Genomic DNA, 12,646 nt, shown 5'->3' with positions numbered 1-12,646 from the left:
GTATTAATGTGTGAATACAAGTTTTACTTACTTTATATGAAGCATGCAGAAAGAACTTATTAAACTAAATTCTTTCAGCAAAGGACTTTCAAGTGTTTAAGAACTTCACTGATGGGGCGTCTGGGTGGCTTAGTCAGTTAAGCACCCAACTGCAGCTCAAGTCATGATCTCTCAGTTCGTGGGTTTGAGCCCTGAGTCGGGCTCTGGGCTGACAACTCAGAGCCTGGAGCCTGCTTTGGATTCTGTGTCTCCCTCTCTCTCTGCCCCTCCCCCACTCATGCTCTGTTTGTCTCTCAAAAATAAACAAACATTGAAAAAATGAAAACAAAAAAACTTCACAGAATGCCTACTATGTGTCAAGCATAGTGTCAAGCCTGCTACGCCAGGCAGTACAGATATAACTGTGAAAAAGACACAGATAGCCTCTGCACCCAAGGACCTTGGTAAGTAAGTCTTAGTAATGTCTTAGTAAGGCAGACAGACATTAACAAATAATTACAACTAAATATTGAGAAAGTTAATGCCACAATTTGGGCCTTGCACAGCACCTGCCAAAATTAAGCTCAGTTATCTACTGTTATTAATACCTCCATTTCAACAATACAAATCATGGATCCAGTGAAGGACTATGTTGAATTTACAGATCAGGAGTAATAGAAAGGGAGGAAAAGAGATGACAGGGTCATGCCTCAAATTAAAACTGTAGGATAGTGATGGGTGCACAACACTGTGAATGTACTTAATCCCACTCAAGTGTACACTTAACAGTGGTTCAAATGGTAAATTTTATATTATACAGATTTTACCACAATTTTTAAAAAATGTAAAAAACTGCATTTGGTTGTTAAAGGTTTAATCCACTTTACCAAAAAAGATGAGGTGTATAAAAGGCGGAGAGAAGGAGAAGCCACATAGCATAGAGCTGAAAACAGACCAAAAAAAAAATGTAAAATTATTTTGCTTCAATTCTTTTCCAACCTTTTATCAATTGTTCAGCTCACCTTCCCTGTTCACTTATCAGGCTGCGGAGAACAGTAAGGGGGCGGGGGGAAGCCACGATCTTTGGAAAACATGAATTTGTGGTGGTACCAGTTTCCATCATGGTGGAGTTCTCAGGGCTGTTATCAATCCTTCTTCTCACTACTCAGCCCTCAAACCTCTGCCACTCTCTTGAGGTCTGCTACTGTACCCCACTACAGTACATGCTTGTTCCTGTTCTTTCTTCTCTCCAGAGCCTGAATAGAAGGCACCCCTGGCAAACTCCCCTCACCCCACCCCTGCCACCGGCTGTGCTCCGGATTCCTTATCTGACTTGCTCATGAACCTTATTCTATTAATTAGCCGCTTGGTGACTTCACCTTCTCCCTCTCTACAGGCTCCCTCTCCTCAAGCTACTTCCGTCTTTTATAAAATGACCCTCCCTTGATGCTGATCCTCGTCTGGCTACCACTATATTTCTCCTTTTATCATTTCTTCACTTTTCAGCCTACACCCCCACCTCTATTTCCCGTTCACTGCTCCAAAAACTAATCAGGCTCCACTTACCTCCACCCACACCAATGAGGTGACATCCCACAGACTCATTTCAATGGACCCTCTTCAGTCTTTTCTAAAATTAGGAAATCTTAGCCATATTTGACTCTCTTGATCAGGAGTACCATTCACCCAATCACCCAAGTGAAAAATCTGTCTTTCCGGAGTCTTCCACTTACTGTTTCAACTCCTCATTCAGTCACAATTTCTTTTAATTAAAAAAAAAAAAAAGAAAAAGAAATAACAGAGGTGCCTGGGTGGTTCAGTCAGTTAAACATCCAACCCTTAATCTCAGCTCAGGTCTTGATCTCAGGGTCCTGAGTTCAAGCCCCACACTGGGCTCCACACTGGGCATGAAGCCTACTTAACAAAAATAATACATAATATCATCCTCTTATGAAGTTTAAAATTACAAATAAGTCATCCTCTTATGAAGTTTAAAATTACAAATAAGCATATAGAATAAAATTCACACTAAAATAAGGTGCATGGAAGACATGAAAACATAGGTAACTACACACAAATGTTCAGAGCAGCACTATTCATAACAGGCAAAAACTAGAAACAACCCAAATGTCCATCAACATGTAAATGGATAAAAAAAACTGTAGTATAGGCAATAATGGAATACTATTCAGCAATAAAAAGAAATGAACTACTAATATATGAAACAACATGAATGAATCCTCAAAACGATCATGCTGAGTGAAAGCTAGAAACAAAGAAAAATACTGTATGATTCCATTTAAACAAAATTTTAGAGCAAGCCAAACTATAGGAACAATGTTGATCAATGGCTGCCAGAGGCTAGGGTATAGGGGAAGACTGACTGCAAAGAGACACAAGAGAACATCTTGGGGTGACTGAAAGGCTCTATCATGATTGTGATGGTCGTCGCAAGATTGTGCATTTGTCAGAACTCATCAAATTGTAGACCTAAAATTGGTGACTTTTATATGAAATTATCCCTTGATAGAGTGGGATTTTAAAAATTAATTAAATTGGGCTTTCTAAAATGTGTCCTAGTTAAGATTTCTAAACCGTCAACTGTTTTCTAAAGTCCAAAGTTATATTTTAGCTCTAAAGTAAGTCAGTCCCATGTACAGTATTATGTTTCCCATAATGACACAATCTTTCTCTGTTGATTGGAAACAATACTTGGCAGAATTCTGTTTTGTTTCCAGAAATCTTAGAAAAGCAATAATTTGTAATATACACAAGTGAATGTTATTATCAAAATGGCATTACTTTGACTGTGATAAATAAGTAATATGTCTCTGATTCCACCCATACAACAATCTCATTTACTCTTAGATTCTTCAGGAACCTCATGAATGAGGACCTCAAACTCCAAAAGTGAATACTAGTCTGCATTTGAGACACTGTACCCATGCTGAAAATACAAGGCTAGGACTTCCTCCTTTATTTATTCCTTGGGGATTGAAATGTATACCCTTCTTTATTCCTATCCCCATCCCTAGCATCTAATAAGTACAGTACTCAAACAATGTTGGACTCCTTCAAAATATTTATTTAATGCACAAGTAAATGGAATTGCTGTCCCCAAAAGACTCACTTCTTAACCACCTACATTCGAGCCAATTTTATAATGTAATTAACTTGCCTAATTCTAATAACCAAAACCACATACACAGGTTACAAGCCTTTACTGTTATGGCAACTTTGTTAATCCTCAACTAACAGGCTCTGAAGGCCCACCTAAAACCACAAGGTAGCATATTAATATATCTTCCCTGTTGTTCCATATACAATGTTGGGAGTTATAGAAGGATCATGCTACAGCACAGGGGAGAAAGGGTTGCAGGCAACTGGTTTCTATTCACTTATTATTAGACTTAGAAAAGCTGATCAATTTTGACAGTTCTACTAACTCCACTGACTTGCTTTCCAAAAAACTAAGGATATTTCCAGTTAAATAGAGTAATTATCCAAAGATTAGTGACCAGTGATTAATTTATCCTCTTAAGTGACCATAAATAATGAGGATTACATTGCCTTAACATTTTTCCATAGCCCATTCTCAGTTGCTACCAGACACCTGAAGTCATCACAGTGAATTAGAGTAAGAAGACAGATTAATTGGATTAAGCATTACTTTTACTAGACTTTTTTTCCAAAAAGAGTAATAGTCTGCCTTTTAAGTGACTCATTATTTGTTTCCTAACTAAAGTTACAAAAAGCAACTACCACATGCACAAAACTGTAACAGCATACATACATATAACAAATGAACACTAAATTATAGAAAACAGTGTGTTCTGAAGTCAATACCAAAAGCTTACAGTGCTCTTTTGTGATTCCTGACCTTTGCTATCAGCAAGTCTTTTTCTGCCTGTAATGTTGGCATGGGATTTAAAAGATTACATGGCTTCTGTTTATCAAACTCTGAGGAAAAAATGCTTTAGTTGGACTTCCCTTTTCCTCCTCTCTCCATAACCATTAGATATCAAATTTACTTGTCAGCAAGCCAGGACTTCAATTCATCCCAGCAAGCACAACAGGAGACAAGCATGGTCAAAATACTGCCTTAAACCCTGACATATGCTTTAATACAGACCTTGTAAATGAAACCAAATGATAGTAAAAGATAAAACAGTTACTGGAAAGGTAAGANAGATTTTCTTACCAAGAAAAAAAAAAAAGGGAGGGAGCAGATACCCTCCTCTTACACAACTATCAATTTCCTTTCAATCACCCTCTGCATTTACAGGTTCTTCCTCCAGGGTCACTGCACGTCCAACACCTTCAACCAGGCTTCAATCACAAGAGAGCAATTCAGGACCCAAGTTCTGAAAGATTATAGCACAGCACGTGAGTCAACACACGCACGCGCTCATACAGGCACCATGCCAAGCTGCTCAGTAACAATGTTGTTTGACATATCTGTGCTGTTTTATGCATCCAAAAGCATTTTGACATTCTATTATCTTGCTTGGGTCTCACTGTTAGGCTGTGTGACAGGAAACTAAGGCAAAATATACCTGAGCATAGCCAAACAGCCAATTATTATCTGAATTAGGACCAACTCCATTCCCAGCCAGCAAGCAAGCACATGAGGACACTGCCTTCTCTCGCTGCCAAACCTCAGGTGTCTAAAGTGACGGACTTGCAAAAGTCAGTCATGTTTCTTTTTTCTATAATTTATTTATTCTTTATCATTTACATCTAAGTTAGTTGGCACATGGTGCAACAATGATGTCAGGCGTAGATTCCTTAAGCTCCTTACCATTTAGCCCATTCCCCCTCCCACAATGTCTCCAGCAACCCTCTATTTGTTGTCTATATTTAAGAGTCTCTCATGTTTTGTCCTCTTCACCTGTTTTTATATTACTTCTGCTCCCCCCTTATGTTCATCTGTTTTGTCCTCATATGAGTGAAGTCATATGATATTTGTCTTTCTCTAATTTCACTTAGCATAATACACTCTAGTTCCATCCACGTAGTTGCAAATGGCAAGATTTCATTCTTTTTGAGTCAATCATGTTTCTTAAGAAACTGTGCAATATTCCACCCTAGTGCTAGTCAGAGAACGTATATTCATTTATTCTGGTTTCCTAGTTTTCCTAGATAATTTTTTAAAAAGTGAGCCTACACTGAAGAGTTAGCTGTTTTCATTATGAATTGTATAAGAAGTAGCTGACTCAGTTACTACACCCTGAAAACTGATCTACAAGATAACATTTGCCTGTTGAACGGGTTTTCCATCACTGTCAATACTTTACATTTAAATTTGAAATACACAAATTAATTATAACTATCGTAAGCTATTCTCCTAGCCTCTTGGTCCAAAACATCTTGAAAATAAAACTGACAGACTGGCTTAATTACATCATGGATAAAAGAAAGAGTAAATGTCAGTAGCCTTAGAGATTATGCTAAACTACAGGGAAAATATAAATCTTAGGACTAGTTGTGGAAATACTTAGGACAGTGGTAGTAACAATACAATTCTGACCTTTGGGAAGTTGCAGATCTGAATTAGAGAAATCTAAATGCTAGAAAGACTTTTTAAGGAATGACGTTTTGTTACTTTTAAATAAGATGATTTCAAGGGACACTAACTAAAGCCCTCAGGTCTGCTTGAGACAGAATTTCTGGGTTTCTATTATCAACATCATGTTCCTCTTAGAGACTCATGGGTCTTTCCAAAGCTCTACCTCTGGCTTCAGCTTCATTCTGAGGCTCCAGGTTTACATTTCCAGTTATCTGACTTCCATCCCTTGATATCCTGCTGGTTTTTAACACTCAAATGTCTAACATTTGAGTCAGTCTTTCCCTGTCAATTCCTCCTCCTCACGTCCCTGGTCCTGACAATGGCACCATCCAGAACTGTCTACATAATGTGTAGCACCAGTACAGAATGAAAATGTAGGGCTCCCAGTCCAAAAAGTGTTAAGACATAGGGGAACCTGGGTGGCTTAGTCGGTTAACTGTATGACTTTGACTCAGGTCATGATCTCACGGTTCATGAGTTTGAGCCCCGCGTTGGGCCCTGTGCTGACAGTTCAGAGCCTGGAGCCTGCTTCAGATTCTGTGTCTCCCTCTCTCTCTGCCCCTCCCCTGCTCATGTTGTCTCTCTCTGTCTCTCAATAATAAGTAAAAACATTAAAAAAAATGTTTTTAATAAAAAGTATGAAAACAGACTCCAGATGTAGATACCATCTCTGCTTCCATGTCACAGTTTACACCCATCATTTGTTAAAGTTCCCTCAAATCTATCCTGTAAAATGTCTCACATCGGTCCCTTCCTTCCCATTGCAACAGCTGTGCCTCAAATCTCACCCAGCTCTCAGCCAACAATTTTGTAATTGGCGTTCCTCCTAGGTCTTTCCCTCTGCAACCGAGTCACCTCTTTTTGACACAACTTCAGACACCTTCAATATCTCCCATTGCCTATTATCCAAACTTCTTTACCGAGCATTCAAACATTCTGTGCCCCAGCTCCATCATTCTTTTCCAGCCTTATCTTCTGAGACTTACCTTACATATATATCCTGGCTCTAAGAAAACCAAACACCTTGCTTTCACTTAGTAAGTCCAGTGTGTACTCAGGTATAAAGAGCCGGGGTCCTAATGCGAAAGACTTAAGTTCAAATGCAGCCCCAATGCTCACTAGCCTTAGCTGCTAATCTAAAACAGGATGATCATAACAGCAGTTGTATCATATGATTATCAGAAAGATAAAACAATATAAAATATGGAGTAAAGCACAAGAAAACATCTGTTATTAGGCTGCCTCTTCGCCCTTGCCCAGACCTTGCATGCCACCTGAAATATCTTTTTCTGCTAAATCTGCTGAGGAAAAATCTACCAATACTTTAAAGCCTAACTCAAAAGCCACCTCCATGAAGCCATCCCTGATCAGCTCAGTTAGAAAACATTGTGCCCTCCTTTAAAATCCTGTATCTTATTTATACTGTGTTTAACATGTGTAGCATATTGCTTTAGGGTTATTTATGTACGTGGCATTTTGCTTCCCTCATGACCTCTCATGCCTATGGAAGAAGTCAAATTTGTTCTTTCCTGCATGACCCCTACTACATAGTTTGTGCTCTATAAAGGATTTCTAGACTTTTTAAAAATAAATAAAAGCAAAAAAAAAATTAACACACATACACCCAAATTAATTAATTAAAACTATTTTTAACCAAATTGGCTGGGTCTGGAGGAGGTTGAGGCAAGATGATAGCACCGAGAAGGAAACAGGGCTGCTCTTGCAGATGTGATCCTGGGAAGGATAAGGTGTCACCTGGAAGGGTCAGGAAGTTCTTCTGGCCAAGTCTCCAGATGGCTAGTTTCCGTCCCCACTTCTAAGCCCAAGGAAAGCCCTGATCAACACCTGTGCTGAGACCAGATGCATGGGAACAAGGGTGTGCCCCACCTGCCAAGGTGTGTCAGGTGAGAATGAAAACAAGAATAATCTCGGGCCTTCCTAGCAGTCTCACACGTGGTAACAAAGTTTCACTCTAAGATACTGGTATGAGCTCCCTGGTATTCCCAGATATTACATATAACTGCCAAGCCATGTTGCTGCTTCTAATGGGCTCAAAAATCTGGGAAAACACATAGCCCTAAACACAATGAAATATAATTTAAAACTACTTTTTAAAAATAGCATTAGAACTTACCAAATTAGCAAATACTAATAAAAACAAAACTTAACATTGCTAGGGTTTTCAAGTAGCCAACATATTGCTGGTGCACAGTAAACTGGCTCAAGTTCGCTAAAGAACAACCTGGCAATGTGTAACAAGTGTTATAAAGTTGTTCATACCCTCTGACCAGTAATCAATCTCACCTTTACACATATACCATGAGTAAGCAATCTATAGGAGAAAAAACAATTTGTTCAAAGATGTAAATAAACACGATACTTATAGTGCCTAACACTGCCTACAACTCTGCCAAGGGGGCTGGTTAGTAATTGAGGTTAGATCAGTATGGCAGAAGAACACACTTACTGAAAACCTTAAGTAGGTACACTACATGATACAGAAAAATGTACCTTAAAAAGAATGTTTACTGAGAAACTGAGAACAAAAGTAATTATTTTTTTAATGTTTATTTAATTGTGAGAGAGAGAGAAACAGAGCACGAATGAGAGAGAGAGAAGCAGAGAGAGAGGGAGACACAGAATCCGAAATAGGCTCCAGGCTCTGTCTGAGCTGTGAGCACAGAGCCCGACGCTGAACTTGAACTCATGAACCATGAAATCATGACCTGAGCCAAAGTCAATCGCCCAATCGACTGAACCACCCAGGTGCCCCAACAAAACTAAATATTTACATATAAATTTACAATTCCGTATTGGCAACTCTGAAATCCCAAACCCAAAGTCTTTTGTAAGATGGGATCAACAGTCCCTTGGAGGCAATATATAATCTGAACTGACACGAGACTATTTATAGTCTTTATTTGTCCCATTTGCTCTGAATACTCACATTTTGCTGCAGAAATATCAATGTATTTGATTATGGGGCCCTGCCTCAAACTCCCCTGTAAGGATTGTGGTTCCAATACTAACGACATCTACACACATGCAAGAACTTTTTGTTATATATGCATCCGTTATAAATTTGAAGAGTTAAGGTTTAGTACTTCTTGGTTTTCCATTTCCAGCCTATTCCATAATTAATATTTTTCTCTTGAGTAGAAGGAGACAAACTAGAACACCTAAAACTAAAACTCCATACATCTAGAGGCAGCTGGGTGGCTCAGCTGGTTAAGCAGCCGGCTCTGGGTTTCAGCTCAGGTCATGATCTCACAGTTTCTGAGTTCAAGCCTCTTGTGGGACTCCTTGCTGACAGTACAGAGACTGCTTAGGATTCTCTCTCCTCCCTCTCTCTCTGCCTCCCCTGCTTGCTCTCTCACTCTCTCAAAATGTATAAATAAACTTAAAAAAAAAAAAAAAAAAGCAGGCACACCTGGGTGGGTCAATCAGTTGAACATCATGCCTAGGCTCAGATCATGATCTTGTGGTTCACGGGTTTGAGCCCCATGTCAGGCTCTGTGCTGACAGCTCAGAGCCTGGAGCCTGCTCCAGATTCTGTCTCCCTCTCTCTCTGCCGCTTCCCCACTCGTGTTCTGTCTCTCTCTCTCTCCCTCTCTCAAAAATAAATAAAACCATTTTTAAAAATTAAAAAAAAAACCTTCCATACATGTATCATTTATTCCTACAGAACAGCTTATTCTTAGGGCAAGTTTACTATAATAGTCATGAAAGTTAGGATTCCTAATGCTAATGGTAGATTATTTTTAACATTAATATTTTTATTATAAACATAACACTTGTTCATCTTAGGACAGGAAAATTTAGAATGGAAAACTTAAAAGCCACAGATAAACTAACAGAAAGAAATCCAAAAACCTGGGAGAAGTGTGGAGTTGGTAATGCTGCAAGAGTGCTGCATTAGTATACAACAACAATGGCAACTTTCTGCCCCAATTGCAGAAAACACCATTTAACTTTTTGGAATGTCGTTTAAACAACTACTGACAAATGTGAATCCTTTGAGATGCTGCCATTTGAAAACATGGAACATGAAGTCAAAATAAAGAGGATAATTAAGCAAGATGAAAAGGTTTTTACTATCAAAAAGTCACCAGTCTAACCCACTCGACTTGGCATTAATACCGATCTACCCAGAAGAGTCAAGAAATGCCTCCATTTAATGAGTAGTAGTTTACTGCTTTTATAAAGCATATCACAGAATTGGCTTTGGATCCAGTCTAAGTTTGTCATAAGAATAAATTTTGACTTTCTGAATACACACAGAACACTGTTGATTCAATTTACTTTAGCAAAGAAAAAAGAAAAAGAGTAATAGCTGAACAGACCAATGCATAAACTCTAGTCAGTGATTCTCTTCCATAGAGGGTAGCAGTGTTTCTGATCAACGTTGTTCCCTCTTGATAAACACGGAAGTCTCATAATCCTTGATGCACACCTCTAAGGGTGGTTTACCTTTTGAGTGAGACACTCTAATATTCAGAAGATAAAGCCATGCTTCTGTTTTTATCCACCAGCTAAGATTTTGTCACTTTTGCTTATATTATGAAAATAATGAGATTCTTTTGTTTTTCACGTACAAAATTATAATCTTGACTATGCTTTTGGAAACTAAATGTGCTTCTCTGGAACTTCTGACATGCTCCTCAGGGTGGGGGGAACTGTGCTGCCCTCTCAGACTCATATACCTTCCCGGACTTAATTTAAGCAGAAACACTGCTTTGGTCCATATTCATTATTTCACATCTGTATTTCATATGTATCCCCATAACTAAAAACTAGTGAAATGAAAAAATACTTGCAACTTGGAAATAGTTCTTTTAGCTCTAGTTCCTATATACAAGGTAGGAAGTTATTTCTGCTGTCAATGAAGACGCCGTAGCGTTACCTCACCATCTGGTATGTGTACAAGCACATCTGCAAGCGCTGCTCTCCTCCCTCACCACAGTCTCAGAGGACCTGGCTATGGTGTGGTGAGTTTGCACAGCTCCCAGGAGCACTGGAGTTGCTCGTTCTGAATCACTGCCAATGAAAACACCATGGTTCATGGGTGGCACCAGGCTAGGCTGATGCTCAGAGCCATGGTGAGCCAACCATTCAAGTAGTGTTTGAGGTTTAGTTTGTTTTTGTTAAGGTTTGTTTGTTTAATCTGAATAGGAGATCAGATCTCTAATTGGATTGTAGTAACTTTTGATTCCAAAGGCAATTTCCCAGGATTTCTAAATACCTTGGGTAGAAAACACTATTAAAGTTCTAGAGAATATACAGGTAAGTAAATAAGCAGAAAAAAGTTTCAAGGGAGAAAAACGGCAAGGTTCTACATTTCATGACAGCTTTAACATAAGCACAAGTTTTTGCCCAGCTGAAAAGATGCTCTTAAATTCAACTTGAAAAGTATAAATATTGATATCATGTGCCCCAATCCTAAACAAGTGACTATGCAAATTATCACTTAAGTATGGATTCTCCTTAAAATATCATTCACAGAATGCTAGATTAGAATCGGTTGCAGTTAGGTTCTCTGTCTTCCACTTTAGGTCTTTTTCAAAAGTAATCTCTATCCTCAGCATGGGGCTCAAACTCACCACCCAGAGACTCCCTACCTCCTCCCTTTCCCATGCTCTGCTAACAAGACAGTCAGGCACCCCCTCTGTCATCCACTTTAAATTTAATTCATAACTCATTTGAATTCATGTCACTCCCAGAACATTCCAATTGCATCAAAAATGTAACAACACTTGCATAAAATCATTGTTTTCTCCCATGGCTGTGACAAAAGGAATAAAATGACTAACTATTTCATCAGAATCTTAACAAGGACTAACAACCACACTGAAGAGAGCAAAGGCACACACAAAGGCATAGAGGCAAAAGATATCTGGATAAATTTGGAAAAGCACAAGGCTTTCGGCTTGGCCAAAGCACAAAGAATAAGAAGGAAGAGAGAGGTGAGAGATAAGGCTACTGGATCAGGCAAGGGCCAGAACCTGAAGTCCTTTGGTGTATAGAGTGCAACGTTTTCCCAGAAGTAATGAGTTTCATTGATAGCTTTTAAACAGAACAATAATATGGCCCTATGTTTTAGAGAAGTCACTTGAGTGTGTAACCGAGGACAGGTAGACCAATTAAAGCATTATGACAATAATTGAGGCCAAAATTAATGAAGGCATGAATTAAGACAGTACTTAAGGAAAAGAAGGGGATTGGTTTATGAGGCATTAAGGAGGCAAATGCAAAAGGACTGTGTCTGATTTAACAAAATAGGAAAGGAAAAGGGAGACCTAAGAAATTAAGATGAATTACAGGTTTCTGACCAAGCAACCAAAGGTGTCACGCACAGAGAATTCAGAAGGAAGGATACGTCTACTTGCAAGTGGGCTGTTTTTTTTGGTGGCCATATATATATTATATGAGGTGGCTAAAAAATTAGTTCATTTTAGTTGAGTCTGATATACCTGTGTATCCAAAATGAACTGTCCAAGATAGTGTCTAGAGGCATAGGGCATATGAGACACACAGGAAGGAAAGAAAAGTGAAGTACATGGCCTAGGATGAAGCCTCAAGGACCTGCAACACAGATTCCACAAGAACCCTACCAAAAGATACAGCAAATCACATCAGGAGTACAGAGTATAAGTTATTCGAAAAGATACCTCAAACCCCCTCCTGACATAATTCTGATATTCTTTTATTTTTGATTTGAGTTTATTCTTTGAGCAGTNTCAGGCGCATGAACCGACTTGAGGTTTCAGAGGTGCTAGTAGGACTCTACTGAAAGGTATAACAAGATGCACTGCTCCTTAAGTGCTACTGAAAATCCTACTATGTGATTTTAACTGTCTAAAGAGCAATCTACCTCCATGAAGAGAAGGCAGAGTTGCATTAAAGATTATGAACAAAGAGCCTCCCTTTTGGAATCTTTTTGATGATCTACTCTTCTTTAAAACTACTAAATTTTTAATACTTTGATTTGTACTTTAAATATCCAAGAAAGGAGGATAATGTGCCATGTTTCCCAAACTTATTTGACCACAGACCTCCACTCTGAAGAAAAGCTGTTAAAGAAAACATTTTGGGAATTAC

At 38.7% G+C, this 12,646-nt stretch overlaps 1 protein-coding gene across 1 annotated transcript in view; it reads right to left on the bottom strand.

Annotated features, from left to right (window-relative positions):
• The window catches only part of SLC16A10 (solute carrier family 16 member 10), a 99,781-nt gene extending 89,170 nt beyond the window's left edge, over positions 1–10,611 (bottom strand). The window contains exon 1 of the mRNA XM_077780045.1: positions 10,507–10,611. Coding sequence (XP_077636171.1) covers positions 10,507–10,611 — 105 coding nt within the window. The remainder of the gene's footprint in view (positions 1–10,506) is intronic.
• Positions 10,612–12,646: the final 2,035 nt, after the last annotated feature.

The sequence above is a fragment of the Crocuta crocuta genome, unplaced genomic scaffold (genome assembly GCF_008692635.1).
Source record: "Crocuta crocuta isolate KB4526 unplaced genomic scaffold, BGI_CrCroc_1.0 scaffold147, whole genome shotgun sequence".
In the NCBI taxonomy this organism is placed as follows: Eukaryota; Metazoa; Chordata; class Mammalia; order Carnivora; family Hyaenidae; genus Crocuta; species Crocuta crocuta.
This window is presented reverse-complemented; position numbering and strand designations above follow the sequence as displayed.